Consider the following 27,971-nt stretch of genomic DNA (forward strand, 5'->3'; position numbering starts at 1 on the left):
GGTCCTTAAACCAGGTACTGGTAGCTTTGGCACTGTGTGCAGGTACCAAGTCCTGTTGGAAAATGAAATCTGCATCTCCATAAAGTTGGTCAGCAGCAGGAAGCAGGAAGTGCTCTAAAACTTCCTGGTATACGGCTGCGTTGACCTTGGACCTCAGAAAACACAGTGGACCAACACCAGCAGATGACATGGCACCCCAATCCATCACTGACTGTGGAAACTTTACACTGGACCTCAAGCAACGTGGATTCTGTGCCTCTCCTCTCTTCCTCCAGACTCTGGGACCCTGATTTCCAAAGGAAATGCAAAATTTACTTTCATCAGAGAACATAACCTTGGACCACTCAGCAGCAGTCCAGTCCTTTTTGTCTTTAGCCCAGGCGACAGGAACACACTAATTACCACGTAAAGCCACCTTGCACCATAGTGACGGGTAATAATAGATTATGACGGATTTTTTACGAGCCTGTCAGTCAAAATGACGGACAATAAAAAAGTCTAGCGCAACCTCTGGTGTGTACGTGTGAAAATGCGTGTGCTGCAGTCAGACAGAGAGGGGAGGAGCCTAGGCCCGTCAGATAAACAGAGTGGATATAGCCGCGGATGATGATTGACAACTTTTTCGTGAATAATGTTAAGTTAAGGCCTGATCCGTCCGAAAATCATAAGCAATGCTCTGACACGGAGCCATCAACCTCCCAGGTTATGTCAAGCCCTGGTCCATTTATCTTGAGATGTTTTAAGTTTCAGTTCAGTGAAGCACTTTAAGCACCAACACTTTTTCAGTAAGTTAATTTTCTTGTAGAATTGTGCTTCAAATAAAGAACTTTATGTTGACCAGATTGTTAGTTAATCATTTACAAGTCAATTTTGCCTATATGGACAGCGATTTAAAAAAAAGTGAACTGGTAAAACTGCGGTGTTAAATGAGATGCGGTCGAAAATTTGGGTGCACCCAACAGTGCAGCCAGTGCAAAAAGTTAGTCTAGAGCCCTGACTATTGTAGTTTTTAAAATGTTACACTTTCACTTAGGGGTGTACTCACTTTTGTTGCCAGCGGTTTAGACATTAATGGCTGTGTGTCGAGTTATTTTGAGGGGACAGCAATTTTACGCTGTTATACGAGCTGTACAATCACTACTTTACATTGTAGCATTCTTTAGTGTTGTCATATGAAAAGATATAAAATATTTACAAAAATGTGAGGGGTACTTACTTCTGTGAGATACTGTAACTCTTTATTCCAATCAGTTCTAAACATGTAGTCTCTCTCTCTCTCTCTCTCTCTCAGTTAACAAAAGCCATTCAGTCTAATTTGTATTAATGACGAATATCAAATGTCACCATTGCTGTGGGATTTTGTTACGTTTTTCAGACACATAAGTTATATATTTTCCAGTACATCATAACTTAATTCCACATAATTTACTGCTTAAAATATTTAAGACAGGTCGCCTTGTCAAAGATTTTTATAATTAACAATATAAATAATAAACAAAATGCATATGGCTTTATGTATTTAAAGAAAGAAAAACAACAGATAAATGTGTACATGTTGTTTATAAATACATGTACCGTGAGAATCAATCCTGCCGCTGAATGTCTCTCCTTTAACTTCATGTTGAGGAAAAAGTGGCTCATGGGTCACTTTTCATTTAATTAGTCAGACCTGACTTAAGCTTATTGAATCCACCTACACTACCGATCAAAAGTTTTTAATCACTTGAGTGAAATGATTGTCATTATATTAAAAATGTTTTGATCTGAAGGTGTATGCTTAAATGTCTGAAAATGGTTTTATAGACGAAAATATAATTGCGCAAACATAAACTAATACCATTTTATTTAATGAAAAATGACTTTTAAATGGATGACTTTGACTAAATAATGAAAAAAGAGCAGCCAGTAAGAGCACAAATAGAATGGGAACTCCTATAATGTTGTTTAAAAAGCATGAAACCACAAGAAAATGCTTGAGAAAATGGCAAGAGAACATTTCTGCACATTCTAGGCAAACACTAAATTATAAGTTTTGTTTAGATTGAAGTCAAAACATAATCCACTCTGCTAAACACAAAGAAAGATATTTGTAAGAATGTCAAACAGATCTCACCCCCTCCCCCATAGTATTTATAAAAAATGACAGACTTTTAATTTTTGGGTGAACCGTTCCTTTAATGATTGGTACAAATGTTGTTAAATGTTGTGTTTTTAGCATTAGTGTTAAAAGTCTAGCATTAATAAAATTATACAAACAAAAAAGAAACTATTTTAAAATAAGTTTAAAAATTAATCTTAAATTCTGGTTTTTCCAATTGCATCCTAATTTTTTTGTTTCAGCCCAGAATTTTTACATCGGTGCATCATAAGGATTCGTAGTTCAAGACTTTGCCTGACCGTGTACGTCGCTTTGGATAAAAGCTTCGGCTAAGTGACTAAATGTAAATGTAAACTGATCATTTCAAGACCACATGAATATAAGGAGAAGAACTGAAATGACGTATAGCGGATGGCAAAACGCTACGATGCTGATTTCAGTGCAGTCTGCTCTTCAGCATGTTTCTTCTGATGCGCGTAAAAACTTCCTAAATAAGTGAATCTCTCGCCGCAGATGGAGCAGTGGTAAGGTTTCGCTCCGGTATGAACTCTCTCATGGGTTCTCAGGCCGTCTGATCGAGCAAACGTCTTGTCGCACTGAGAACATTTGTAAAGTCTGTCTCCTGTATGAATAGTCTGGTGTTTCATTAAGTTATAATGTTTCGAGAAACTCCTCCCACAAACTCTGCAGCGATGAGGCTTTTCTCCAGTGTGAACTCTCCCGTGAACTCTCAAAGTACTTGAATCAGTGAAGGTCTTTCCACAGTGAGAGCACAAGAAGGGTTTCTCTCCAGTGTGAATTCTCTCGTGGCATATCAGAGAAGATTTACAACGAAAACGTTTCTCACAGTGCGAACACTGATAGAGTTTCTCCACAGTATGTGTGGTTTGGTGCTGTTTAAGACCACTTGCGCTCTTAAAGGTTTTTCCACATTCACTGCACTGATACGGCCTCTCATCGGTGTGTACGCACACGTGTTTCTTCAGATGGGATCCGTGGTTGAATCTCTTGTCACAGTGAGGACACTTGTACGGTTTTTCCCCTGTGTGAATTCTCCTATGAGCAACCAGATTTGTTTTGGATATGAAATTCTGGCCACAGTCAGTGCAGTGGAAAGGCTTCTCACCATTGTGGGTCTTTAAGTGAATCTTTAGAGCAGACGGGAAGGCAAAACTCCTTCCACACTGCTCACAATGAAACCTCTTGCTGTGCTCTTGTGAATGACGTTTTCTCTCTTGTAAGGTAGGAAAGCGGACCTTACATCTCATGCATTTGAAGAGTTTCTGTTCGGTGTGTTTTCTCTCGTGTCTGGCTAAATGTCCCTGTGAACTCAATGTCTTTCCACAGGTGCTGCAGGAAAGAGTTTGCGCTGTCGGTCGCTGTTTTGATTCGAACGACCTTTCTCCATCACAACACGAATCACTGTTCTCATCTAAAAGAAAAAGAGCAGCATTAAAACTATCTACATGGCAACCACAGAAATGTCACTTCCTGTTAAATGCACAGAAACTTCATCCACCTGCAAGGCTGACTGATTTATTCAAATCTGTCAATTGGGTCATTCTGGCAAATCAACCACATTTTTAATCTTCCCCAGTTCAAAATTTTTGATTTTCTTCTAGACAAATGCTAAAGAAACTTTTAGTGTCAATTTTAGTCTTCCAAATTACACTACCGTTTTTGGAAGCACTTATCGTTTCTTTATTTAGATTTTTCCCACCATTTACAATATAAGTAAATTCATCAAAACTATAGAGTAGCACAACTGTAACTGTGGGAACTGTTGCAAATAAAAGCATCTAAAATGGATAAAAGCATCTGCTAAATGACTAAATGTAAAAAGATGGTGTCATTATTCATTTCTTTCTACAAAGATATTGGTGGTACATTCCCATCGATATTGCAGAGCTATGTGCAAATTGCAGAATTTTACCCATATTTAATGCTTGAAAACCAAAGATGGATCAGTTTGCGTACAGCTGGTGCTGTAAATTGCATTTAAATGGCATTTAAAGAGTAACAGCTGAAGTACAAACATTGTTGAAACCAGAAATGCATATTTCTTTCTATTAAAACCAAAGTATTACAATGAAGTTGTTAAGGCACATAGATTTCACATTTATTCGAGATTCTCTGTCTGTGTCAGTTTCAGGAAAATACGGATAAAGGGATCTTCTTAATGTGAGCATAGCCAACATGTAAGAAACATGTGTATTCTCTAAACCAAGATTTTTCCTCAACTGGATTGTTTAATTATTAGAATGTAATCTTGTTTTAAAATGTGAAGCATAGCCAGACATACAGAACTAGGTCAAGACGTACCCACTGCTATTCAATGACATCATCTCAAACTTTAAAATATGTGACCCTGCCTGTGTAAACCAAGCTGAAGTCATTTTGGGGATTTTTCTACATAAAATTATTCTACATAGAGTGAAGAACATTCTGTGAAAATGTCATCTTCACATCTATAATATTGACTGAGTAAGTCCATATGTGGCCAGGATGAGCTAAGAAAGGGATACGTGATCAGGACGCGACACAAAGCAGAGGAGCAATAACAACTGGCTAATGTATGCTTATTACACGACTAGTTACATGACTTACATTATTGGACACAAAATTTTGATTGGACATAACATTTTTGTCTGAGCCATGGCTGTGTGGACAGTGCTTTGGCTGACCCGAGTTCACGTTCCAGCTTGTGGTCCCAAACCTACTGCCTCCTCCTCCTCCTCCCCTCTCTCAACTGCCCTTTCAACGGTCAAACTAAATGATATTATATTTATATATAATATTTTATTTGTAAGTAAATCATTTTTAAGGTCAAGATGACCTGGATAACCCCAAGTTTTTTTAGGCAGTAGTTATCAGGGAATGTTGTGACTACCCAATCAGAATAAAGCCCTGTGTAATGAGCATTATGTACCAGGCAGCCACATTCTGTACCTATTCCTGTGCCTTCAACCCCTACTGGTAGAGAGCATCACTTTAAAGAAGACATTCAAAGCATTAATGATGCAGAATGATCAAATTCAAAAAATGTTTAACAGGGGACTCATACCTGAAGGAATAAAATCACCATCATCATCATTTTCATCTTCATCAGTGTGATGCTCGTCTATTGCGGTTTCTTTTCTCATCTCCATCAGTTTCTGGCAATCCATGAGTTTGACTGAACACAACTTCAGTGTCATCGTCTGCTGTTGTCCAGCGTTACAGACAGAATCAGACCGAGACTCTGTGGAGGTTTGATTAGTAGATTCATTCTGATTCAAGGTGTGATTACTGTCACACACAGTGTCCTGAGCGTCTGTGGGGTTTGTGTCAGTATAACAGAGTAAAGTGAGGCTGAGCTCTGAGTCCTGTGTGTGTCTGGACTTCTGTTCAGAGAGTCTGTCCAGCAGTGGTGTGCTCTGATCTCTGCTGCTCCACATTGAATCCAGGCATTCTGTGGAGCTCCCGTCACTCACACACACTGAAGACTGACTCGAGAAAACCTTTGACACATCCTGACAGACAGACAACACACAATTACACACACACTCAGCAATGCAGCTGTATATATTCACATGCTTTTCTGAGGCTTGTACGGAAAGATCAACAAGCACCACTTTTGTGTAGAAACTTTGATCTTGTTGAACACGAGTGACGGTGAGATTATAAACAAGTGTGCATATCCTCTAACAAGATTTAAACATTGATCGAAAAGCAACAAAGATTTTCAGATCATTTGGCTAGGAAAGCATCACGTGATGTTAAAACAGACAGAGGACGTTACATCAGCCGTACAAACCTCTGGCTTGAGTTCAGCTCCTCTTGTCCTCAGCTTTTCGTCCAGTGACGCCACCTCTTTCTTCAGCTGACAGATTTCTGTGATGAAATCATCGATATCCAGCATGGACAGATCAGTTCCTACTGATTTACAACACATTACATCCACGTGTGACTTCATCATCTAAACACAAAAACAACACACAACTGACCCGTTAAAAAAGACGAAAACGTTGACTTTCTGACATAATATGAATATAAATGTGTTTGCTTTGTGGCGCGCTGAGCATTATCGGGCATTTTAACAGACTAAGGTTACGTATAATACGATCACTTTCATTTCACTTATATTCAATCGCTGGATTTAAGATCACATGTCAGACATTAAACGCGATCTTCTCACATTTTTGTTCGTTTCTCTTGAAACTGTGAATTATTTCTAGACAGAAAATCAACATGCACATTTAAAACAGCATTTTTTTTCTTCAGTGGGTTTATCAGCGGAATATTAAAGAGCTGCAGAGCGCCTCCTGCTGGACTGGAGAAACAAGACGCTCAACATACTTGTGTGTGCGCGGAATGTGACTATGACTAATGTGACTAATTCTAAAACTTTAACAGTGAATGTAGAAGATCTGAAGACGTGTGGATTCAGCAGTGGTTCAAGCTGCAGTCGGATCTCAACGGGCTCTGCGCATCGCTCTCACAGGTGGTAGGAATAGTAACCATGCTGACGATCAAACGTTCTGACTGCATCAGCACTCTCATGGCTAGAAGGGATACAGCTATCTCCACTGGGCATGCGCACTTCAATACCGCATCATTTTTGTCACGCTGACAGCAGTTAATTGCTGTTTTTTATTGTAAGGTTAGGTTTAGGGTTGTAATTCATTGTAATTTTATGGCGAGATTTTGCATCACTTCCGCCCGTAGATGTATCCCTTCTAGCCACAATCCCACTGAGCAGCACTAATGGCCCGGCAGCATCATCACATATGCTTGAAAAAACACTGCAACTGCCTTCACAACACCAGTAGCACAATCTGTTATTATTGATCTGTTATCAGTTATATTCATGAGTCATATAATAAATAATAAGTATAAACCATCAATCCAGATGTTATTTACAGTCTCTTTAGTTTGCATCTTCAACTCTTAACAAAGTGCTTTCTATAGCCTGTACATTATAATCATTTTATATTCTCATACTGTACATATTCATATAATGTTGGATATAGTTTCAAACTAATTTTTATAAAAAATAATCCATGTAACATTTAAAAAGTGTATTTTATCTAATCATTGCCTTATCTAATAGATCTAATAAGTCCATTTTTATCATTAAAATTATTTTAATAATATAAACATGGAATGAAACTTCAAAGTTGAAAGTATTTCATACCAAGACTATAGAATTAATTAAACAAAAAAGGTACAGAAGGACATTCAAGGCATCTCACACAACGTCATATTTTTATTTAATTTGATGAAATTAAGTATTAAAATTCAGACAGGAGTCAAATCATAATAGCTGGATTTTATCCTATCCCTGCCTCAAAATATCTGTTGGCTGTTACCTTCGCTTAAAGACACTGTGTCTTAAAATATATTCATGCTTAAAAAGTAAAAAAAAATGATTTATGAAATATAATATTTTTTAGTATTCCACTGGTCTAATGCCAAAATGCATCTGAAATAAATGTAGTCAAACTTTACTAATTCAGTGTCACTGAGAAGGAAAACGATGCTTAAAAATGTTGATTGGCTTAAGTTTTCAAAATATACTATTGGGTCAGTATATACAACACTTAGCTTAAAAAGATGGAGGATAGGCAAGTAATAAAGGAATGAGATCTTAATTTAAGGAGAAGTGTTTCATAATCAAGATGGTTAACAGGAAGTATGTAGGCTACATAGATGTCAAACTATCTTGAAATCAGTAGCCAATCAGTGGTTTTAATTGTTCTAAAAGTCAGCACATGAAAATACATTAGAAAAGCACATTTTATCTCTGAAGAAGACCAGAGTTATACGTTTTAAATAATTGGCTAAACTGCTGGGAATTACACATTAGCAAACCTTTCTGTAGCACAGAAGCATAAAGCAGCACAAATAACAAGTGCGAACGGTTTAAAGAACAGAAACGTACTACAATGTAATATGACAACTAAAATCTCCAAGTGAAAGCATTTATTGTATTTTTTAAGAAGCCATCCCTTCCCTGCCAGCCTGAAATGCATAACTTCAAATCAAGAAGGCATTTAAAATGCCTTAAAAAAAAACGTAACACTTTGACGAAAGCAAACAATAAACATCTGGCATTTTAACAGGAGCATAAACAATATTTTGAAGTTAGTCAACAAGCTATTTATAGCTATTATGTACCATTAGAGTTTTACATCAATTATGTATGTCCAAAAGATTCAAAATATCATTTGACCAATCAAAAAAAAGTGTTTAAATAGATATACAATGGAGGCAATGACTCTAGTTGTCAGTGTTCCCTCTTTGCCTGAGTTTAACATGTATTTACATATACAGCAAAATCTGGACAATAAATTGTGCCCGCATGAACAAAACACGTGGAAATGTGACCATATACTAATGGCAGACGTTTAGCTTTGTTTTTGTCCTTTTTAAATCAAGATTGAATAGATGCTTTAAATGATTACTACAGTAATGCGGATGCGCACATCAAATGTAACTGTGCGGTTACTCAAAAATGTCTTGATTTTTGTCTTTAAAAAAAGCTTTTAACATGAGTACATTTATTCAGATTCTCTCTCTCCTTGTAAACCGCCATTTCATTTTGTTGTTGGAGTGTGCAGTAAATTACTTCAGAAGAATATCCTTTCATTTACAGTATGTGCTTAAAACACAAGGAGGTGCATTACAATTTTGCTACACAGGCATGTCCTCGAACACCTCGGAGACATGCTGGTTAACTCAGATAACAGCTGGTAGTAGCAATGTCTTTCTACAGTATTAATAGTACAATGAACATAAATACTGTACATGTAGTATTAGCTGCAGTTTGGCTTAAGTTATTATTATTATGAATAATTCTTTAAACATGTAAAATGCAAGGCTTCATTTTAATTGATCTTTTATTCATGTATCTTGATCGTTCACCCAAAAATGAAAATGTTGTCATCATTTAATCATCCTCTTCCTCTTGTCATTTTAAACTTGTATGACTTTCTACTGCAAAACACAAAAGAAGATATTTTGAAGAATGTTGGTAACTGAACAGTGACAGTGCCTATTCAAGTCAATGGGTTCCGCCGCTGTTTGGTTACCAACATTCTTCAAAATATCTTTCATTTTTGGGTGAACTATCCCTTTAAAGATGTAATATATTAAAGTGTCAAAGCACATTCATATTAGCTACGGTATCGACAGTTCTATTATAATAAAGCACACATACGTACTGCAGTTATTTTAACAGACTACAGAATTCCACCGATGCCTTGATGTGATGCGGTTTAAGTGCATTAAGCTGTTCACTTTAGTTATTTTATTACTTTATTTATTGGATTAAAACATTTCCTTTGATTTGGCCATGCCAGAAAGTGTCTGTATTTTACGATGCTATTAATGTGTTTATCAACAAACATGTCATTTCACCAAATTTAACAACAAACCCTAATCAATACTACTCTGTCAAACTGAACAAGGAAATTGTTTTGGTCAGGGTGCATTCTGACCTGACAATTTCAGTCAAGCAGTTGCCACATCTTCAGGGATCTTTCTGCTGATACTATATGCCGTCTAATGGCGAAAAGGGTGGTTGTAAGCCGCCGATGATATAAAAATGAGAATAGAGCGATTAATGCTGCGATGAAAGAGGCTTAGAAGGAACACTGAGTAATTCACTCTTGTCACATCAATACATCAACATCATCACAGTGACCCTCTTCCTCTGTGACTTTGAGTGCCAACACCTCTTCATTTAGGAAGAGACCGCTCAACCTCTCTTTACGAGCCTGTCTCTGCTCTTTCAGCTGTCGCTTACGTAATGCCTTCTGTTGCATCTTCCTCTGCTTGGAGCGTTTCTGAAAAAAAAAGTCATTTTCATTATTTCAGTTCAAACATGTTTGATCATAAAGCTTTTATAAACCACACAAAACTGTGGTTGTGACACAGTGTATATAGTTTACACTCACAGAATCCATGGGTTCAATGGAGATGCATCATAAACAAGGCTGTCACGATATCTGATTTTCACTACACGAATATCGTAGCTAAAAGAATTCATGATAATGATATTATCCCAATCTCGACAGAAATAATGCCAGCAGTCAAATTCATCTTTAATTTGGTTTGTTTTGCGTTTTCTCTTTTTATGGCCAATGAAACATTCATCAAATAATATGAACGTGGGCAGGGAGAGAGTTTGTCATCATTGTGGCTATTAAAACAAAGCGTACCCAACCAAATTCAAAAGCATATGTCTGCTCTCTTTATTGAGTTTTATTCGATAAATAACTTTAACGACATTTAAGTGCTGATGGTACCTTGGAGTCTCGTATGCGCTCGGCAGCAGTGGCCAGATTTCCGTCGCTGTGAGCGCGGCTGATGTTGGTGGAGGAGTTGGATCCGGTGGATGCGCTGCTGCTGCTTGCACTGCTCACCATGCTGGCATTACTGCTGCTGTGAGCGCTGACTGCACTGGTGCTCGCCACGCTCCTCCTCCAGCCATCACGTGCCACGCTGGCCCGCTGCCGCGGACTGTGCTCACGGATGTAGCTCCTCACCTACCACAACCAGAGACATTTCAGGTAAATGAGATCTTCAGTGGCTACAAGTAAGATTCTGTGGTTTATCTACTCAGAATAGAGAATTACAGAAAATAACTCTTTATAGTGGGGAATCAGAAGAACAGGAACAATTTGTGTGATGGTGATTTGAATTTCTGATTCAAACCTTTCAGAAAGTGAAATAAGTGTTATTCATTACCTGTTTAAGTTTTTCATCCGTCAGGCAGTTCAGTTCAATGATGAACTCACTGTCTGTCGGCAATATCTGCGCACTCGGGTCGATTATCTTTATGATATCAAGCTGCTCCCGAAGTCCCATCTCTGTGCTTACCTTCCGACTCAAGTATTCAATATATTCGACCTGAAAACACAAAAAACTATGGTTTGAGACTCAAGAGATAACATAGCTGCTAAGTTAAAGTGGAAGTGAAATTCCCCTTTAAGACTGTGTCTTAAAAATGATTCTCACAGACAAGCAACTGGTTTGGACTCATCAGTCTTACTTTACATATTTCAATTAGACAAAATCTACCTTTGTATGGAACAGACTTATAGTTGTTGAGAAGTTAAGAAGTTATGACCAGTCTTGAAGAAACAAATTAGATGACTAAGGCCGTGTACAGACTTGACTTTTTCTTTGAAGCTGCTAGCGTCTGTTTTACATTATAATCCTATGGAGTAAATCGCGTTTTCAAAAAACGACCCGAGCGCTTTTTTAAACACCAGTGCCGCTGTCTTTTTCTGCAGCTCAGAGCGTCTTTTGAGGTTGAAAAAAGTTAAATTTTTCTGAACGCCCTACATCAAGCTCCTTTTTCACAGCTAAACAATGACAGAGACCTGTCGTTTCCATAACAACATGCGAGGAATGTGATTGGTCGAGAAGGCTCAAGCTCGAAAAAATATGTTGGAGCATAGTTTTGTATAAATGTAAGTTTAATTTTCACTTTCAACAACTTCTGATTGCATTTCTAGCGAGAAATTAGTATTGTAGTTTTTAAATATGTGATTAGTTATTGCAAAGACGCTCTCTGTTTATAATTCAAATTCCGTTACGCTGTCTATATGTTTCTCTGGGCTGCCTCCGAAGTCACGGTGTTCGGCTGCAATTTGTAACCAAACGCTGCCAGCCTTTTTTTTCCAAAAAAGCGACTTTGTCGACTTTTTCTTGTCAAAAAAGAAGTCAAGTCTGAACACGGCCTAACTTGTAAAACTTGTCTAAGCAGTTTATGCAACCGGACCCATGTTTCATTCGGGCTGCGATATACATGATTTGATTACCGAAAAACAGATTTGAATTTCCTGTCAAACCCTATCATACATCTTCAGAACACTTGGAATTCACACTGAATTATTTTATGATACTTTTGGGTCCTTTTGAAAAGTTTGAAGCGATAGGCTTTGTTTACTGCACGCAAGTCATTGAAAAAAATCCTTTGTGAAAATGCATAAACAATGTCATACTGCTTTAAAACAACAGCAGGGTCGAGGGACTGGAGTAACAGAAGATTGTGACTGAAAATGACCTGCCTGTTCATCATTAGTCATAGCGCTCCACGGCAGCTCATCCAGATTCCTCTGCAGCTTGCTTTTTCTTTTGGAAACTGGGCAGGGTGAGCTGGGCACGCTGGGTATGATGTCAGACAAAACATCACTGCCACTGGCTATGTCACTGCCTGGTAACTACAATCAAACACAGTTTGGAATTATTTAGTGAACTCTTCCAAATTCACAATATACAGTAAAGACCTGCCCTCCCAGAAATACGACACAAGTAATGAGTGCTATTCGCACAAGCCCACCTGCCACTCAAATTCACTGTCTGACCAATCCCAGTACGTGCTAATGGAGGAGGAGACGTCGCTGCAGACACTGCCCTCAGGGAACAGGTCAAAGGACGCAAGCTCCTGATCATCCAGAAGAGAGTAACAATCGTCCTGATCTCCCACAGATACCGAAGAGAAGTGCTCCTCGCTGCACTCTGAACTGGCCACGCTGGTGCCACATGACGTCAGGTTCCACCTGCAAACAATGTACAGTAGTCATTGGTCAGCAGTTTGCTTATATCGCTTGGTAATCTTTAAAGTAAGAACATTTACGGTTATGTCTGATAAGCAGTCATGTACCTGCTGCTGTGAAAGCGATGTAAAGGGTCGGTTCGGTGACATGATGACAACTGAAACCCAAAGTCACTGACATCCAGTGTGACGTCTTCACTGAAGTTTCCTCGCTGTGACAGCAATGGAAACGGATCCTCTGGAGCGAGAAACTTCTCGTAGACGTCCTCAGACATCTGGAAGCTACATCAAAACCACAGATGACATTATCAAAATGAGCTGCATTTGACACAAAGAAAACACATTACGTGCTTATATTTAACAGCCAATAACAAATTTATTATAGCACACGTTGCATGAGTAACCACTTGAGTGACATCATTTTAAACTGCAAATAAAACAAAGTTCGTTTGCATTCATTCTATTATTAATAATATTATTAAACATAGAGACACATTTCAACATATCGGCTCAGAGAAAGATAAACACGACAGATGTCACAAAATAACCAACATTTGAGATTTGTCAGTTAATGTTGATTATGTATTGCATATTAGGAACCACCAGAAGGATGCTGTAATACACTGACTGAAATATAGTCGTTATTAAATCACTGATAACGTTTTATAAAGAATATCAACATTCTGTGCTAGCAGGCCAGCTAACATGCTACCATAACAGACCCTATTACTAATATATCCAAACTAGCTAATGTGATTAATAATAAACGATGTATGGATATTAGTTGAACAGGAATGCGATTAGTAGAATATTACAATGATTTATTGAGCATTACAGCAGTCGGATCTCATATATTAGCGATTAGCCTCCGTGAAAGACTGTATCCAGTACACACAACACGGCCGAAAACTGCTCTCTAAACACATTGCACGTTCATTAATAATAATCAAGTGTTTATATTTCACGCATACCTGTTGATTGATGTGTTTTATGTGAAATATGAATGATGTTACGCTCGACAACGAACCTCCGCAGCTTGTGGCAAAAAAACAACACGTTTCATAGTGAAACACACTAGACTTCATGCGGCGCTGCGCATAACGATAGTATGACGCTAAACTACCGCGAGAGCTACTTAAAGCATAGACAGCAATCTGCCGTCGCGGTACTTTACGTCTTCCGTCTGTCTACATCTGTCTGCGCAGCGCAGTATAAAGTCGAACAAGCCTCTAGAGTTGATTACACCGTGATCTATGACGTTCATAGGCGAAGAACCACGTGACTGCCCCAGTAGTAGTTTTTCTTACTCGTTTATCACACTAAATAATATTTTTAGATAATGATTTATCGTTGCATTTCCCGGTCCGTGTACCTTCGGATAATTCATTTATTCGTTTTTGTTTTCAAAACAGAAAAACGAATAAACCGTTCATTTTTTACATATTCCACCGTATACGAGACTAATTTTGGGGTTGTTTTCCTCAATATTTCTTTAAGTGCATCAAATTAATATACAACAAAACCAAAACGAAACATCAAGTATTTTTCTTAACAAAGCGCATTTTAGTCCACCGGAAGTTCAGCTGCACTGCCGCCTCTGGCGACGAGAGGTGGTAGCACAAGACCACTCTCTTTAATCAGAATCAGAATCAGAATCAGAATCAGAAGAGCTTTATTGCCAAGTGTGCTTGCACACACAAGGAATTTTCTTTGGTGTTGGAAGCTTCTAGTACAGACATTCAACACAATGACAATACAATATAATACGATTTAAGTCTAAAACATTCTAAATTGTGCATATATAAAATAAAGACTATTTTACAGAAAATGGGGGATAATAACATATAAGAGACATTGTACAGGGTAGTATATAGTAGAATAAACATATTAACAGATTGTATGTACACTTGTGCAAATGGATAATTTAGTAAGTGGAGGTAGTGTTATATACATGTATACATAAGATGTAGATATAATAAGGCACTATAGTGCACACTATAGGAGTAGTGGAAGTGGAATATTGCTCTTAAGGAGCAGTTATCTGTTTAGGAGGGAGATTGCCTGGGGGAAGAAGCTGCTTCTGTGTCTGGAAGTCCTGTGTTGTGCTCTAAAGCGCCGGCCAGAGGGCAGCAGATCAAAGAGTTTGTGTGCTGGGTGTGTGGAGTCAATGATGATTTTTCTTGCCCTGTTTTTCACTCTGGAATCGTACAGGTCCTGAAGTGTGGGCAGAGGAGCACCAATAATTTTCTCAGCACTACGAACTGTCCGTTGTAGTCTTCGTAGGTCTGATTTGGTGGCCGAGCCATACCAAACAGTAATTGAAGTGCACAGAACAGATTCGATGACCACTGAGTAGAACTGGGTCAGTAGCTCCTGTGGTAGGTTGAACTTCCTCAATTGACGGAGGAAGTATAACCTCTGCTGGGCCTTCTTTACAATGGAGTCTATGTGGGACTCCCACTTCAGGTCCTGAGAGATGGTGGAGCCCAGGAACCTGAATGACTCCACAGTATCCACAGTGCTGTCCAGGATGGTGAGGGGAGGAAGTGATGGAGGGTTCCTTCTGAAATCCACTATCATCTCCACTGTCTTGAATGCATTCAGCTCTAGGTTGTTTTGACTACACCAGGCAGCCAGCTGAGCAACCTCCTTTCTGTAGGCAGATTCATCACCGTCTTGAATAAGGCCAATGACTGTGGTGTCATCTGCAAACTTCAGGAGTTTGACAGAAGGGTCTGTAGAGGTGCATTCGTTTGTGTAGAGTGAATATAGCAGTGGAGAAAGAACACATCCTTGAGGAGCTCCGGTGCTGATGGTACATGTGCTGGATTTAAATTTTCCCAACCTCACTAGCTGCTGCCTGTTCGACAGGAAGTTAATAATCCACTGACAGGTAGAGGTTGGCACAGAGAGCTGGGTAACTTGGGCAGGAAGGTAATTTAACATGTTTTCAGTGGTGTGTGCCACTAAATCCGTAAACAACCATACAGACACATAGGTAGACATTTCTGTGCAATGTAGAAGTATACACGCAGTTAATGAAACGGTGTTTTACGTGCAATTAATAATTATATCCTCCAGATAATACACTATCTATTTTTATACAACTTTTCATGTAAATTATATTTCATTCATTCTGCTGTATATAGCACATACCTTGTACTATAATAGTCTATTTTTATTTTTTACTTGTACATATTTACATACACGCATAGTTTACTCTCTATAGCTTTATCTTATGTTTATTGAATTGTATTTCTTAAATTTTTTATACCCATAGGCCCTTATTTAAGTCATCTGTGTACTGTATTCTATTGTGTTATGGTCTCTGTGTACTGTTGTTGCTGTTTCTGTGTTCTGGATGCTCCTGTCACCAAAACAAATTCCTTGTATGTGCAAACATACTTGGCAATAAAGCTCTTTCTGATTCTGATAACAGAATGTTGCCAGTTTCCGCATAAGCATGAAATTGACAAGTTAAAGCGTGAACTGGAAGTGAACAGTTAAAACACTTAAAACTGCGACTGATTCTGATAAAATAAAGAATGTGTGTGTGCGTGCGCGGGCGCATACATGCTTGCAAAGCTGACAGCAAGGGAGGTTTAACCATAGCCCCCATTTAAATTCATAGTGAGAGCAGCTCGTTTTGCACGTCTGAAACAATTTTGCACCTTTGTTTGCACTAAAAATGTGAAAGTTGTCAAATGTTAAGTTCATGAAAATGTTAAACATAAAAGACTAAACATTTCTATACAACTCTACATGTATGATAGCTGTTTACAAAAATAAGCTGAGTTAATCAAAACCTGTCCTTATCATTGCATATTACATTATAGGCTAGCTGAGTTTGGTAAAAAGTTATAACTACTAAGAGATTGTACAAATAAGCAAAGTGAGTGTCTAAAATAAAGGTTTGGTAGGAATGAGAATCACCAGAGACTGCTCTCACTCTGGTCACGGTCTGTTTGAACTGTTGCCATCTGGCAGGCGTTACAGATCAGCCAAAACACACACTAGCCGATTTAGAGACAGTTTCTATCCCAGGACAATACATATCCTAAACAGTTATCTACAGTAAATGTTCAAATGTGACTCTGCTATCTCACTGCACTTTAAGATCTCCCTTATCTGGTCTATTACCTTGTTGCTCATTTTACAGTGATTAGTCAAAATGCTGTTTTTCCAATTTTTTGCACTTTTTTCAGAATCAGAATCAGAAGAGATTTATTGCCAAGTGTGCTTTCACACACAGGGAATTTTCTTTGATGTTGGAAGCTACAGACATTCAACACAATGACAATACAAATATAATAAGATTTACAGTGTAAAAGATTCTAAAATATGCATATATAAAATAAAGACTATTGTACAGAAAATGTGGGATAATAACATATAAGAGACATTGTACAGGGTAGTATATAGTAGAATATACATATTAACAGATTGTACACTTGTGCAAATGGATCATGTAGTAAGTAGAGGTAATGTTATATACATGTATAAATGAAATGTACATATAATAAGGCACAATAGTGCACGGAGTAGTGGAAGTGGAATATTGCTCTTAAGGAGCAGTTATCTGTAGAAGCTGCTTCTGTGTCTGGAAGTCCTGGTGTTTGGTGCTCTGAAGCGCCGGCCAGAGGGCATTTTTGTTGTATTATATTACAAATATTTATTTATGTTTTGTGTTACCGGTGCTCTAAGAATTTCGTTGTTTGCTTTGCCTGCAATGACAATAAAAGCTATTCATTCATTCATATTCAGGTATGCGAATGTAAAGGTTAACCGGTCATAGTGACCCATGATAAAAGAAGAAGTAAAGTGAAGAAATAGTTTTTATAATATACAGTCTGCTTGATCAACATGTAATGTCTCATACACACCACTCACTACATTTTATTAAGAATAAAAAACAATAGAACCCTACCCAAAACACAATAGAAAATGTAATGGATTTATTAGTTATAATAGGAATTTAGTTTTGGTTTTAATGCATAAAAACCCAAAGGTTCATAATGGTACTTACAAGGAAACCCATTACATTTTCTATTGTGTTTTGGGCGGAGTTTTTGTAATAGAATGTAACGTGCAATGAAAAGTACAGGTTTTTTATTAACTCATCTTATTTTCATCAAAAATTGCACTTTGTTTGCACTGTTCGTAAAAATGTTAACATAAAAGACAAAACACTTCTACATACAAAGTGCAAACTAAGTGCAATTTTTGAACACATTAAAGTGCAAGACGCGCCTCTCTCACTATCCATTTTAACGGTGGCTATGGTGACCTCCCCCGCTGTCAGATACATCGCTGCCACGAGCATTGACGCATGCGCGTGCGCGTCCATATAGGTCCATTCTTTATTTCATTAACTGCGTGTATACTTCTACATTGCACAGAAATGTCTACCTATGTGTCTGTATGGTTGTTTACGGATTTAGTGGCACACACCACTGAAAACATGTATAATTCAGAGAGTGGTCTTGTGCTACCACCTCTCGTCGCCAGAGGCGGCAGTGCAGCTGAACTTCCGGTGGACTAAAATGCGCTTTGTTAAGAAAAATACTTGATGTTTTGTTTTGGTTTTGTTGTATATTAATTTGATGCACTTAAAGAAATATTGAGGAAAACAACCCCAAAATTAGTCTCGTATACGGTGGAATATGTAAAAAATGAACGGTTTATTCGTTTTTCTGTTTTGAAAACAAAAACGAATAAATGAATTATCCGAAGGTACACGGACCGAATGTGCACCATACGATCAAATGTGCTTTGACAGTTTTTATTCATTTTTGAAAGGCTTAGTTTACACAGAAAATAAAAAATAGTGAGTTCAATCCCAATATAGAAATCCTAAAATCGATTTTTTTGTGTGTACTACTGTCCTATACCACGATGCAGTCAGCTGTAGTTGCTCCAGTGGTCCAGCAGGTGACACTAACGCACCAGACGCATACAATAGTCACATGACTGACACGGAAGTGCTGCTGGAGGTGGTTCAAGTTCTGTGCTTTAGTGATCGCAGACTGCATTATTATGTGCATAAGAGGTCGCAAATTGTATCGATCTGTACATTAGAGATTGCAGTAAGATTTTTTCTTAGGGGATGATGTCTTCTGGTCACATGAAGATGACTGATACTGTGAGTTTATTTGGAGGTAGAGTGCCTGCTCATGTGGAGCTGCTTTATAAACACTTGAAGGATCTAGACAGAAGTACTTTCCAACAAATACTCGCAGGTAAGATTTATATACCTTTGCTTAAGATGATTGTATTTGATGTTTGTTCTTTTTTTTCTGCCTCATTTACAGGTTGTAGGACACGTGACTGTTGTTGTTGTTGTTGTCTATTGGAGTGTAACTGGATGCCAGTTGACCTGTAAATTGTGTTCTTTAATTGCGCATCTCTAATAATTTCCAGCCTAGTCACGTGGCTATATATTATCAAATTATATATCACATTATACTATATGTTCTATTATATGACATTATGTCGTATGGCATTGTTGTGATGTGTTGTATTGTAATTGTGAGGTTCTGTTCTGTGTAACTGTGTCACAGCTGTGGTGAATGCTGTTGATGGTCAGGACTGCAGTGAGTCTATGAGAGTGATCGCAGACAGCGGTTTCATCTCAGAAGACAACTTCAACCATGTTGTGGCTGGATTATATGCTGTTGTAAAAGAAGCTCTACGTTTGCCTTCATTAAAACAAGAGGTTTGCCTATCATTCTCATTCCTAACGGGTGTTTTTTTTTTACTTAAATATAGGCTCAGCTTAAGCATACTGCAAGACAACAGTCATAGTCTATTAAGTTGGCCAGAAAAACTTTTAAAATGTATTTTTAGTAGGGGTGTAAAGGTTCTCTGTAAAAAATTTAACCGCACGGTTATGGTTCGGCACGCGGCTCATCTTAAATCTGACGACGCATTTATAATATGGTTCGTTAGAAATTATAATGCGTAAATCAGACTGACAAAGTTCAGCTAATGTATGTTTGTCGATGGATAACGTTACACATTTAATACCTACAACAAATCAAATAACTTAGACAAATTTCAATAGGATTGACGTATGCTGTACAGTCATTTATGCTTCCATCACCCGGGTGTTGTGAGCACATGTTGCTGTTTAAACTACACTCATTCAAGCCTTGCCAATTTAAACATTTAAGTGCAAGATGATGCAGAAGAAAACTCGCTTGTGCGCTGTGAGAAGATCCCTCAGACATGGCGCAAATATTGAGCTGCCTTTGAAGCGCTTAAACAGATTCACACACGAAGTAGGTCAACATGCCCCTCTTGTCGAGTATCTTAACAAACATAGTAGGTTATGTCTTAAGTGAACGGACGAAAAACAACGCATGTGTACAGTATCAGTGTACTGGATCCGTTTCATTCCTCTTAAAGCGACAGCGGCATTCCTGCTGTCTGTTAAAAGTCAAGGAAATCACTCACTGCTTGTGACTCAATAGCTTCTGTAACTTCAATTATGATTCAGCTTTATTTAATTTCTACATATGCAATGTTATGTTTTATTTGATTACTTTAATCCATTTCTACCTTAAAAGGTATATATACAGTATCTTATTTAATTTTCTGCTTTGCTCTGTTGTTTTATTGGTGCTGTTACTTGTAGCTACTATTGGTACTGTTACTTTGTTCTTATTTTTATTTGTCAGTAGTCCCTTTTCCCTGAACATAGCACGAACCGAAACTGCGACCCTAAAACCGTGACACAAACCGAACCGTGAGTAATTTGAACCGTTACACCCCTAATTTTTAGGTATTGCAAGTAGTGAAACAAAGTTTGTTTTTGTTAGAAATGTATTTTGAATGCATTGCTTTTTAAATCTAGTTTAATCTGTGAATAAGTAAAGGCAATGTTACATTTTAAAATGGACTTCAAACAATTTCTTTATGTTCTTTTGTTATACTTCACACTATTTTCTGTGTGTGTATAAAGTCAAAGAGTGCATGAATTTCTCTTTGTTTTAGGTTTTCAGTGAGGATCTCAGAGCACTAAGGTAAGAGTAAAAAGCGATGATGTCTTTATAAGGATATCTTTTTATAAATATCGTTCATATTTTAACAAAATGTGCAGTTATATCAATGCTGATTGATAGTTACTGTTTGCAAACAGAGTTTCTGAAGAATTCATTGCAGATGTGTCCAATGCTGTCTTTGCAAACAGGTATGTTTTGAGCAAACATCATTCCTTGTTCAGTCAGGCTCTCAATGTCAGGATTCAGTCAGAGACAATGATTTATTTCAGTCGTATACAGCTTGTACATAGCTGAAAAGAAACTAAATTTCTCCAGGATCAAGGTGATCCATAAGACAGTACTTAACTATAATCAATTTAACATACGACTGTATATATTTTAAAATAGACTAAAAATAAAGAGCTTGAATAAAACCTAAAACACAGACTACAAGACTACACAGGATTACAAAAAGTGCGCACAGTGATGTAAAATGCAAATTCCAGGTTTATGTGTAGCTTGAGTTCAGATGATATTCCATATACCATAACATTTCCTATTTTACCATAATGAGTTACTTCTGCAGGCAAACCTCAATGAAAGTTAGTCCTACACTTCAAGGGCCGAGTCTGCCGAAGATGGAGGAGTTCAGATGGAGAGTTGATGTTGCCATTTCAACGAGGTACTCTAGCGACAAACTATTATAAACCTAAAAAAGAATTTAAGTGCAGTTAGTGCCGAGTAAGAATGGTATTTGATCATTATTTACACTTTGACAACACATCATTTTCTATTTATATACAGTATATACTTAATATAGCCTTAGATGTTGGAATGGCATTAAGAATGAAACAATAATTTATATGTTTTTTAATGTTGTTGAAAAATGAAAAAATGAAAAAGTTAAATGTAAACAACAAAGAATGTTTACATTCTTCATGTATATGCGTTAATATAGCACTGTATATTAGTAAACACCAATCATCTTCATGTATATGCGTTAATATAGCACTGTATATTAGTAAACACCAATCTTTATTTCTGTGTATTTTTATTTTAAAATTTAAAATACATAAAATTATATTTGTGTGATTACCAATTAGGAAATTAAATAATTGAATCAGAATTGTGTCGACTGAAATGAACAGTATGAATAAAACTATACAGTGGCTATAGTCATGCTGAGTGTAAAGTTATCACACAGCCCTGTGTCTAGTACAAATCCATGATAACTGCCAATATATTGTTTATAATAAATAAAAACTGTCAACTAAACTTGACAATACAAGATTTTTCATAACATTATGGACCAATTGCTAAGCTTTTTCAATCTATACTTGTAAACAAAAGCTGATGTTAAAGGAGTAGTTCACCTTCAAATTGAAAATTCTGTCATCATTTACACACCCTCTTGTCATTTCAAACATGTATGACTTGCTTTCTAATGCAGAACACAAAAGAAGATCATTTGAAGAATGTTGTTAACAGCGCTGTGGGGGCTGTGCTGTTCTGTTACCAACGTTTTTCAAAATATCTTCTTTTGTGTTCTGCGGCAGAACGAAAGTCATACAGGTTTAAAATGACAAGATGGTGTGTAAATGATGACCGAATTTTCATTTTGAAGGTGAACTACTCCTTTAAAGAGTACATAACTAGGGATTTTTAAGGTCCTACTTTGGTTTATGTCCAATAAAAAGTGTATGTACATAGAAGGTGTAAAAACACTATTATTTAGTAATAATAGGTAATTATTCTTACCTTACTTCTTGACTGACTCTCAAATGATTCGTTCCACAATTCATCCGTCTAATCCCCTCCTTTCCGCTAGCCTAGTCTGATGTGATTGGTCAGATGGTCTAGTCTGCTGTGATTGGTCTACTGCGAAAGAGGCTCACGAGCTACAGTGTTTTGGGGGAGAAGAGTGAAGTTTTCGTGGGCAGTCCTAGCAAAACGTAGGCGGGGACTATATATAAGTCCACGGCGGTTTGCGAATCGGACAAGGGACGACTCGTTTGCGTGATTCAGAGACGACTCCCATTTTTACAAGCCAATAACTTTGTTATTCATTCACCTTCGGATTTACAACTTGGCAGACTGCTTACTTTCAAACACGGCCACATTACACACTGCATGAAATGTGATTTTCATGATCTCATGTTATGTACTCTTTAATGACCATGTGATTTATATCTCATGTTTGTATGTTTTAGTTCGCTGTCCCGAGCTTTGCAGCCCTCCATTCTCATGCAGATGAAACTGTCAGATGGGTCTCTGCATTGCTTTGAGGTAACGGTGCTCTTATATGTTTGGATGTTAGAATGTACAGTTTTACTCCTTTCTTCACTTAAATGTGTTGTGAAATGTTTTGTTTGGAACACATTAGAATAACAATAACCGTCATTCATGATTCAGCTTACCTAACAAACTCTTGACCCTTCCTTCAAAATGTAGAGTTAAAAACATTGCAGAACTTAAATGTTTTTGCCAAACAGCAGCTTAAAGGTCCAGTGCATGAGATTTCGTGGCATCTAGTGGTGAGGTTGTGAATTGCAACCCGTGGCCCGCTCCACCCCTCTTGTTCGAAGCACTACGGCGGCTGACACAGAACTGAGATGTCGTCACGTTTTCACTTCTTTGCTGAAAGAGATAACGTATTTATGAAACACATTCTGTAGAGCAGTTTGTGCGTTCAGGGCTACTGTAGAAACAACATGATGAAGAAATAATTCCAGTGTTTCCCCTAGGTTTACGGCTTGGGGGGAGGGCTGCGGTCTCTATATTTTTTTGCGGCAGAGGTCCGGACAATACTTTTTTTAATAAATAATGTTAAATCAATCAATCTAATGTTTTATCAGGCCATTTACTTTATATTCTATATAGCCACAGTCTGAAACATAGAAGGTCTGGTAACTGAGAAAATGTGTTGTAGGCTCTGGTGCTGAAGCGAAGTCCCAGTGGTCTATTTTATTATTTAAAAAAACTACTGACAACTGATTCACAATGAAATGCTCTTAACATGCTGATTATTTATGCTATTAATATCATAAATGCTATATGTAGATACAAGACGTTTATAATCTGTCACAAACCTATATAGCAAACAGTAAACTGACTGACAGCTAAAAATACTTTATTACTGCTGCATTTTCCCAGCATGAAAGTAAAGGGCCGACAGCTCCCTCACGGTCGACTGCCGGCCCCACAATAATAAATAAAACTTAACACAATGTCCAGGCCTGGTCCTCTCTCGTCGTACACTCCTGTCGCTCGTCCTTTTATGCTCCCGGAGCTCCTCCGTGAGAGATGCGAGACCGGTGCAACACGCAGCTGACACTCATTATCACTCGCATCACCGGCCTCGCACCGTTCCCTCACGGCTCTCGTCCCGCCTTCCTCGTTACAATTTATTTCTAAGTATGTGCAATCCCCTGGGATCAAACCCACGACCAGCGCCATGCTCTTATCACTGAGCTACAGGAAAGCTGTAGATATTGCATTTCTGTCAATAGAGCCTCCAAAAAACTACACATTTGGACCTTTAATCTCTGATTCAAACAAATGATCAAACAGTCGGAGATGAATGTGATGCCCTTCACATTACAAGCAGACTGATACCATAAAATAGAGTGAACAGAAACTCTTATACTTTTTAACCTTGTGCTTATTGCAAAAACCGTCTTTAGCCAAAAATAAGAAACTAACCCCATAGACGGCACTTGTGATGCTGCTGTCAACTGTTCAGTATGTGGTTGTTTCCATCAACTGATTTTGACTGGTCTCTTTCCCTTCCTAGGTTCCAGTTTCCAAGTTCCAGGAGCTCCGGTATAACGTTTCTTTAATTCTAAAGGAAATGAATGATTTAGAGAAGAGAAGTATTCTTAAAATACAAGACTGATAAAAGATTCTCTCTTGCATTTTTAACATGTACCTGTTAAATTCAGTCTTTTTTCTAATAGTGTTATTATTAAATATAGTAACTGATTTGGCTGAATATGTCTTGAAAATGTTAAACAATTGTAAGTTCTTATTCAAAGGTAACGGTAGTGCTGCCCTACAGCTTTGAGTTCCCAAACGTTTTGGAGTAGCATGTTACATAAAATAGGTTTTCACAATTTTCACCGGTATATCTTTTATTTGTTGTACATGTGTTGTGTCTACCACCCTATTTGTAATGGATTATGTTTTGTGTTTGTGTGGACAGACCTACATGTGGTATCAAACAATAAAAGTGTATGTGACACGTGTATCCTTGCACTTTGAAGTTATGTAAAGATGTTCATTTACATGTGAACTTTGATGTGCGTTACGGCACTGTTGGGCCATTATGTTGTTCGTTAAATGAACAAATCGAATCTTAACGTACGTACAAAAGACTTCAATTGTCGGTTTTACTGTAGAAATGTTAAATCATTTCTTCATTTGCGTCAATGTTACACATCAAAATATCTATGTACGTACTTCTTTGCAGAACTGCTGATTTGTACTTGAACGAAATGAGCAGTTCACTGAAAACAAAAGGCCCAACCCTTTCAAACGAATATTATCGAAACCAGCGTCCAAAGTTCACACAGTGATAAGAGCACCTCACCTGACGTTAAACCTTCTCGGATTGCCACCTAGAAGGCATCTTATTGCAGAGTAATGAGACGCAGAGCATTCACCTGACACTACAGGAACAAACATGGACAACAGAGGCAGGTACAACAGCTCATCCGTCTGGCTGATGCTAGTCGTTTTTCAGTGCTGCGTACACTTCGGTGCCTCCCTGATCTACTGGACCGCTTACGTGGAGGTCAGATACTTTGACCGAGGGACTAATACAACTGTGGGCAGTATATGTGAATGTGGTGTGTTTGGAGTGAACGCGCTCGTGGAATCGGCTTCAGGACTGGTGGTGCTTCCAAACTCGGATCCTCTGGCATGCTCGGGCAATACTACGTTCAGCCCCAGCCAGAAGCAATGGGTTGCCCTCATCAAAAAAGGAAATTGTACGTATTCCCGGAAGATCCAGGCCGCCCAGCGACATGGAGCCTCCGCAGTGGTTATTTACAACATAGATGGGACGGGCAATGACACCAATCCAATGGAGCATTCAGGTATGACGGCTCTTAACTTACACGAGAGTGCCTGAACTTGTTTGAAAAGTTCGACTAGCTTGAGGTAGTGTATCGAAACCATCATAATGAAGCCATCAGGTGTTTCATCATGGCATCCCTGAGCCTTTGGCATATACGATTTATCTTTCAAAAGGTAACTTTGTTCAAATGTTTTTAGATTTAGGTTACTGTCTGTTTATGTCAGTCAAGATGGTGTTGGCTATAAGAGGTGTTAAGAATAATAACTGTATCAAGGGCCATTGGTCTAAGCAAACAAATGAAAACTAGCATTAAAATAATCTTGGGTGAATCATTTTTGTGACATTATTTTCTACAATTTCCACCCCATAATCACAGCGCTTTAATATGATACATTCGTATTGACCACAATGTGGTAGTATTTGTTCAACTGCCCTTTATATAGGCTGATTGACAATAATCCTAAAATGAGCTTCAATTTCATCATTTCTTACGTTATCTGTGTTTTGTTTGTAGGGTGCAATGTACATGCTTTTATGAATTGTTATTTTCTTAATCTCATGCCCTTCGTTGTCTAAGTGCTCTTATATCTTATCACGTGTATAGTTATGAGAACCCAAGTGAACAATGTGTCACATGATCATGTGGTTTATGTTTACGACTATGTAATGAAATTTAACTATAATGTTTCATAACAAACAAAAGTACAGAAATTGTAATCTACGCATCTTTTTAGCAGCACTTCAGAATACTCTAGAATACACATAGTGAGCAAGAATGTTTAGTGCTACGTTAACATTAAGATCACAACTATAATGTAAGTGCATTATTTGCATTATAATGCATTATTTGCAACATCAGTAGATTAAGTCATACTGATGATGATTTCCACAAGTAACAGTTACACAATATTTAATAGATTTTATTACACCTCCTGGAGGTTCGTTTTGAATAACCATGAATTTTCAAGTTGTAAATACTGTCAATAAACAGACCATTCCTCTGTTTATTATTATAATAAGATATAACTGAAATTTCAAAGGCATGTGGTGGAATCACTGCAGGCCACAGAAAAAATTCATTTGAATAAACTTCATGGAATATGCCTGTTATGAATTTTAAACTGACCTCAAATGTTTCACTTGTTCAGTTTGACATTGTTTTAAGAAATGAGAAGTTTCAGATAATTATCAGACCTTTATTGACATAAAAAATCCCACAGAACTACACTGAAGGAGGGAACCAAGTCTAGGCACCAGAATATAGAATTCAGGGTGGGCCCTCTGCCTTTTTAACACACTAAAAAACCACCAAACAACCCAGAAACATTGTGGCTGTAAGGTTTGTATGGACATCTACCACTCTCTTCAAAAATGTAAAAAAATCTAGTCACAATTAGTTGAAATTTTAAACACTGGCTGTGTGTTAAGCAATTTATTATTTTAAGCACAATTTCTATATACTATTATTATTACACAATAAAATATTATATTATTACACGGCACTCTGGAATTCTCGATTCTGAATGGTCAGTCGGGACATTAAAGGTTCTTTATTCCCCCATATTAATAGCTCAAAACTAATATCACAGTGTAATCAAGATACTGTGAGTCATCCTCACCAGTGCAGTTTAAAAGAGTATTTCACCTTCAAAATGAAAATTCTGACATCATTTATTCTCCCTCTTGTCATTTCAAACCTTTATGACTTTCTTTCTTCCACAGAACACAAAAGAAGATATTTTGAAGAATGTTGTTATATTACACATAAATGACAAATATGTCTAATTAATAACCTATATGAGATTGTATTTACAAATGATGAAACCAAACTGCTTCATCTTGTTTGAATGTCGTGTCTTGCCTTAAAACCAATTGGTCTGCATTCATTATAAATAATAAAATATAATATTTTAAATCAATATTTCATACTTTTCATACTTATGGGGTAAGAAGCTGTGTAATAAGCAAGATAATGTACAGCCAGTCAGTTGCTTCCCCACTTTGCATTGGGTCTTGTCTTGATCAGCCGGTTTATTCTGCGATAACAACTGAATGCCTGTGCATTATCCCTTATAGTTAGTTATGTCTGTCCTTTATGATTCTATGAAATTTGAGAATAATAATAATACTCAATGTTATACAAATGTTTAAGAAAAGAAAGGTTAAGATTCTCCTTTATTTATTTAATGTTTAAAGTGAAATCAAAAAAAAGTTTAATACCTTGCATAAACAGCACGCAAGCGGTGCGGTGCGATGTGACAAAAG

The 27,971-nt window shown here is 37.5% G+C and overlaps 4 protein-coding genes across 4 annotated transcripts; 2 read left to right on the forward strand and 2 right to left on the reverse strand.

Annotated features, from left to right (window-relative positions):
• Positions 1-1,843: 1,843 nt before the first annotated feature.
• On the reverse strand, positions 1,844-6,658 carry LOC130563804 (zinc finger protein OZF-like). The gene is made up of 4 exons (XM_057349586.1): positions 6,276-6,658; positions 5,895-6,056; positions 5,163-5,610; positions 1,844-3,530 (listed from the first exon to the last, which is right to left on the reverse strand). Exons 2-4 carry the CDS (start codon positions 6,054-6,056, stop codon positions 2,521-2,523), a joined length of 1,620 nt encoding a protein of 539 aa, XP_057205569.1. The 5' UTR covers positions 6,276-6,658; the 3' UTR covers positions 1,844-2,520.
• Positions 6,659-8,047: 1,389 nt separating this feature from the next.
• On the reverse strand, positions 8,048-13,803 carry fam199x (family with sequence similarity 199, X-linked). The gene is made up of 7 exons (XM_057349388.1): positions 13,619-13,803; positions 12,756-12,929; positions 12,432-12,651; positions 12,160-12,312; positions 10,832-10,993; positions 10,390-10,629; positions 8,048-9,927 (listed from the first exon to the last, which is right to left on the reverse strand). The coding sequence occupies exons 2-7, from the start codon at positions 12,920-12,922 to the stop codon at positions 9,754-9,756; spliced, it is 1,116 nt and encodes a 371-aa protein (XP_057205371.1). The 5' UTR covers positions 12,923-12,929; positions 13,619-13,803; the 3' UTR covers positions 8,048-9,753.
• A 4,810-nt stretch (positions 13,804-18,613) lies between these two features.
• Positions 18,614-24,873, forward strand: commd5 (COMM domain containing 5). The gene is made up of 7 exons (XM_057350247.1): positions 18,614-18,886; positions 19,208-19,362; positions 20,643-20,671; positions 20,788-20,838; positions 21,216-21,311; positions 22,840-22,915; positions 24,423-24,873. The coding sequence occupies exons 1-7, from the start codon at positions 18,754-18,756 to the stop codon at positions 24,522-24,524; spliced, it is 642 nt and encodes a 213-aa protein (XP_057206230.1). The 5' UTR covers positions 18,614-18,753; the 3' UTR covers positions 24,525-24,873.
• Positions 24,874-24,983: 110 nt separating this feature from the next.
• LOC130564287 (E3 ubiquitin-protein ligase RNF149) lies at positions 24,984-26,656 on the forward strand. The gene has a single exon (XM_057350249.1). The coding sequence runs from the start codon at positions 25,311-25,313 to the stop codon at positions 25,758-25,760; it is 450 nt and encodes a 149-aa protein (XP_057206232.1). The 5' UTR covers positions 24,984-25,310; the 3' UTR covers positions 25,761-26,656.
• The last annotated feature ends 1,315 nt before the right edge of the window (positions 26,657-27,971 follow it).

The sequence above is a fragment of the Triplophysa rosa genome, linkage group LG13 (genome assembly GCF_024868665.1).
Source record: "Triplophysa rosa linkage group LG13, Trosa_1v2, whole genome shotgun sequence".
Classification (NCBI taxonomy): Eukaryota; Metazoa; Chordata; class Actinopteri; order Cypriniformes; family Nemacheilidae; genus Triplophysa; species Triplophysa rosa.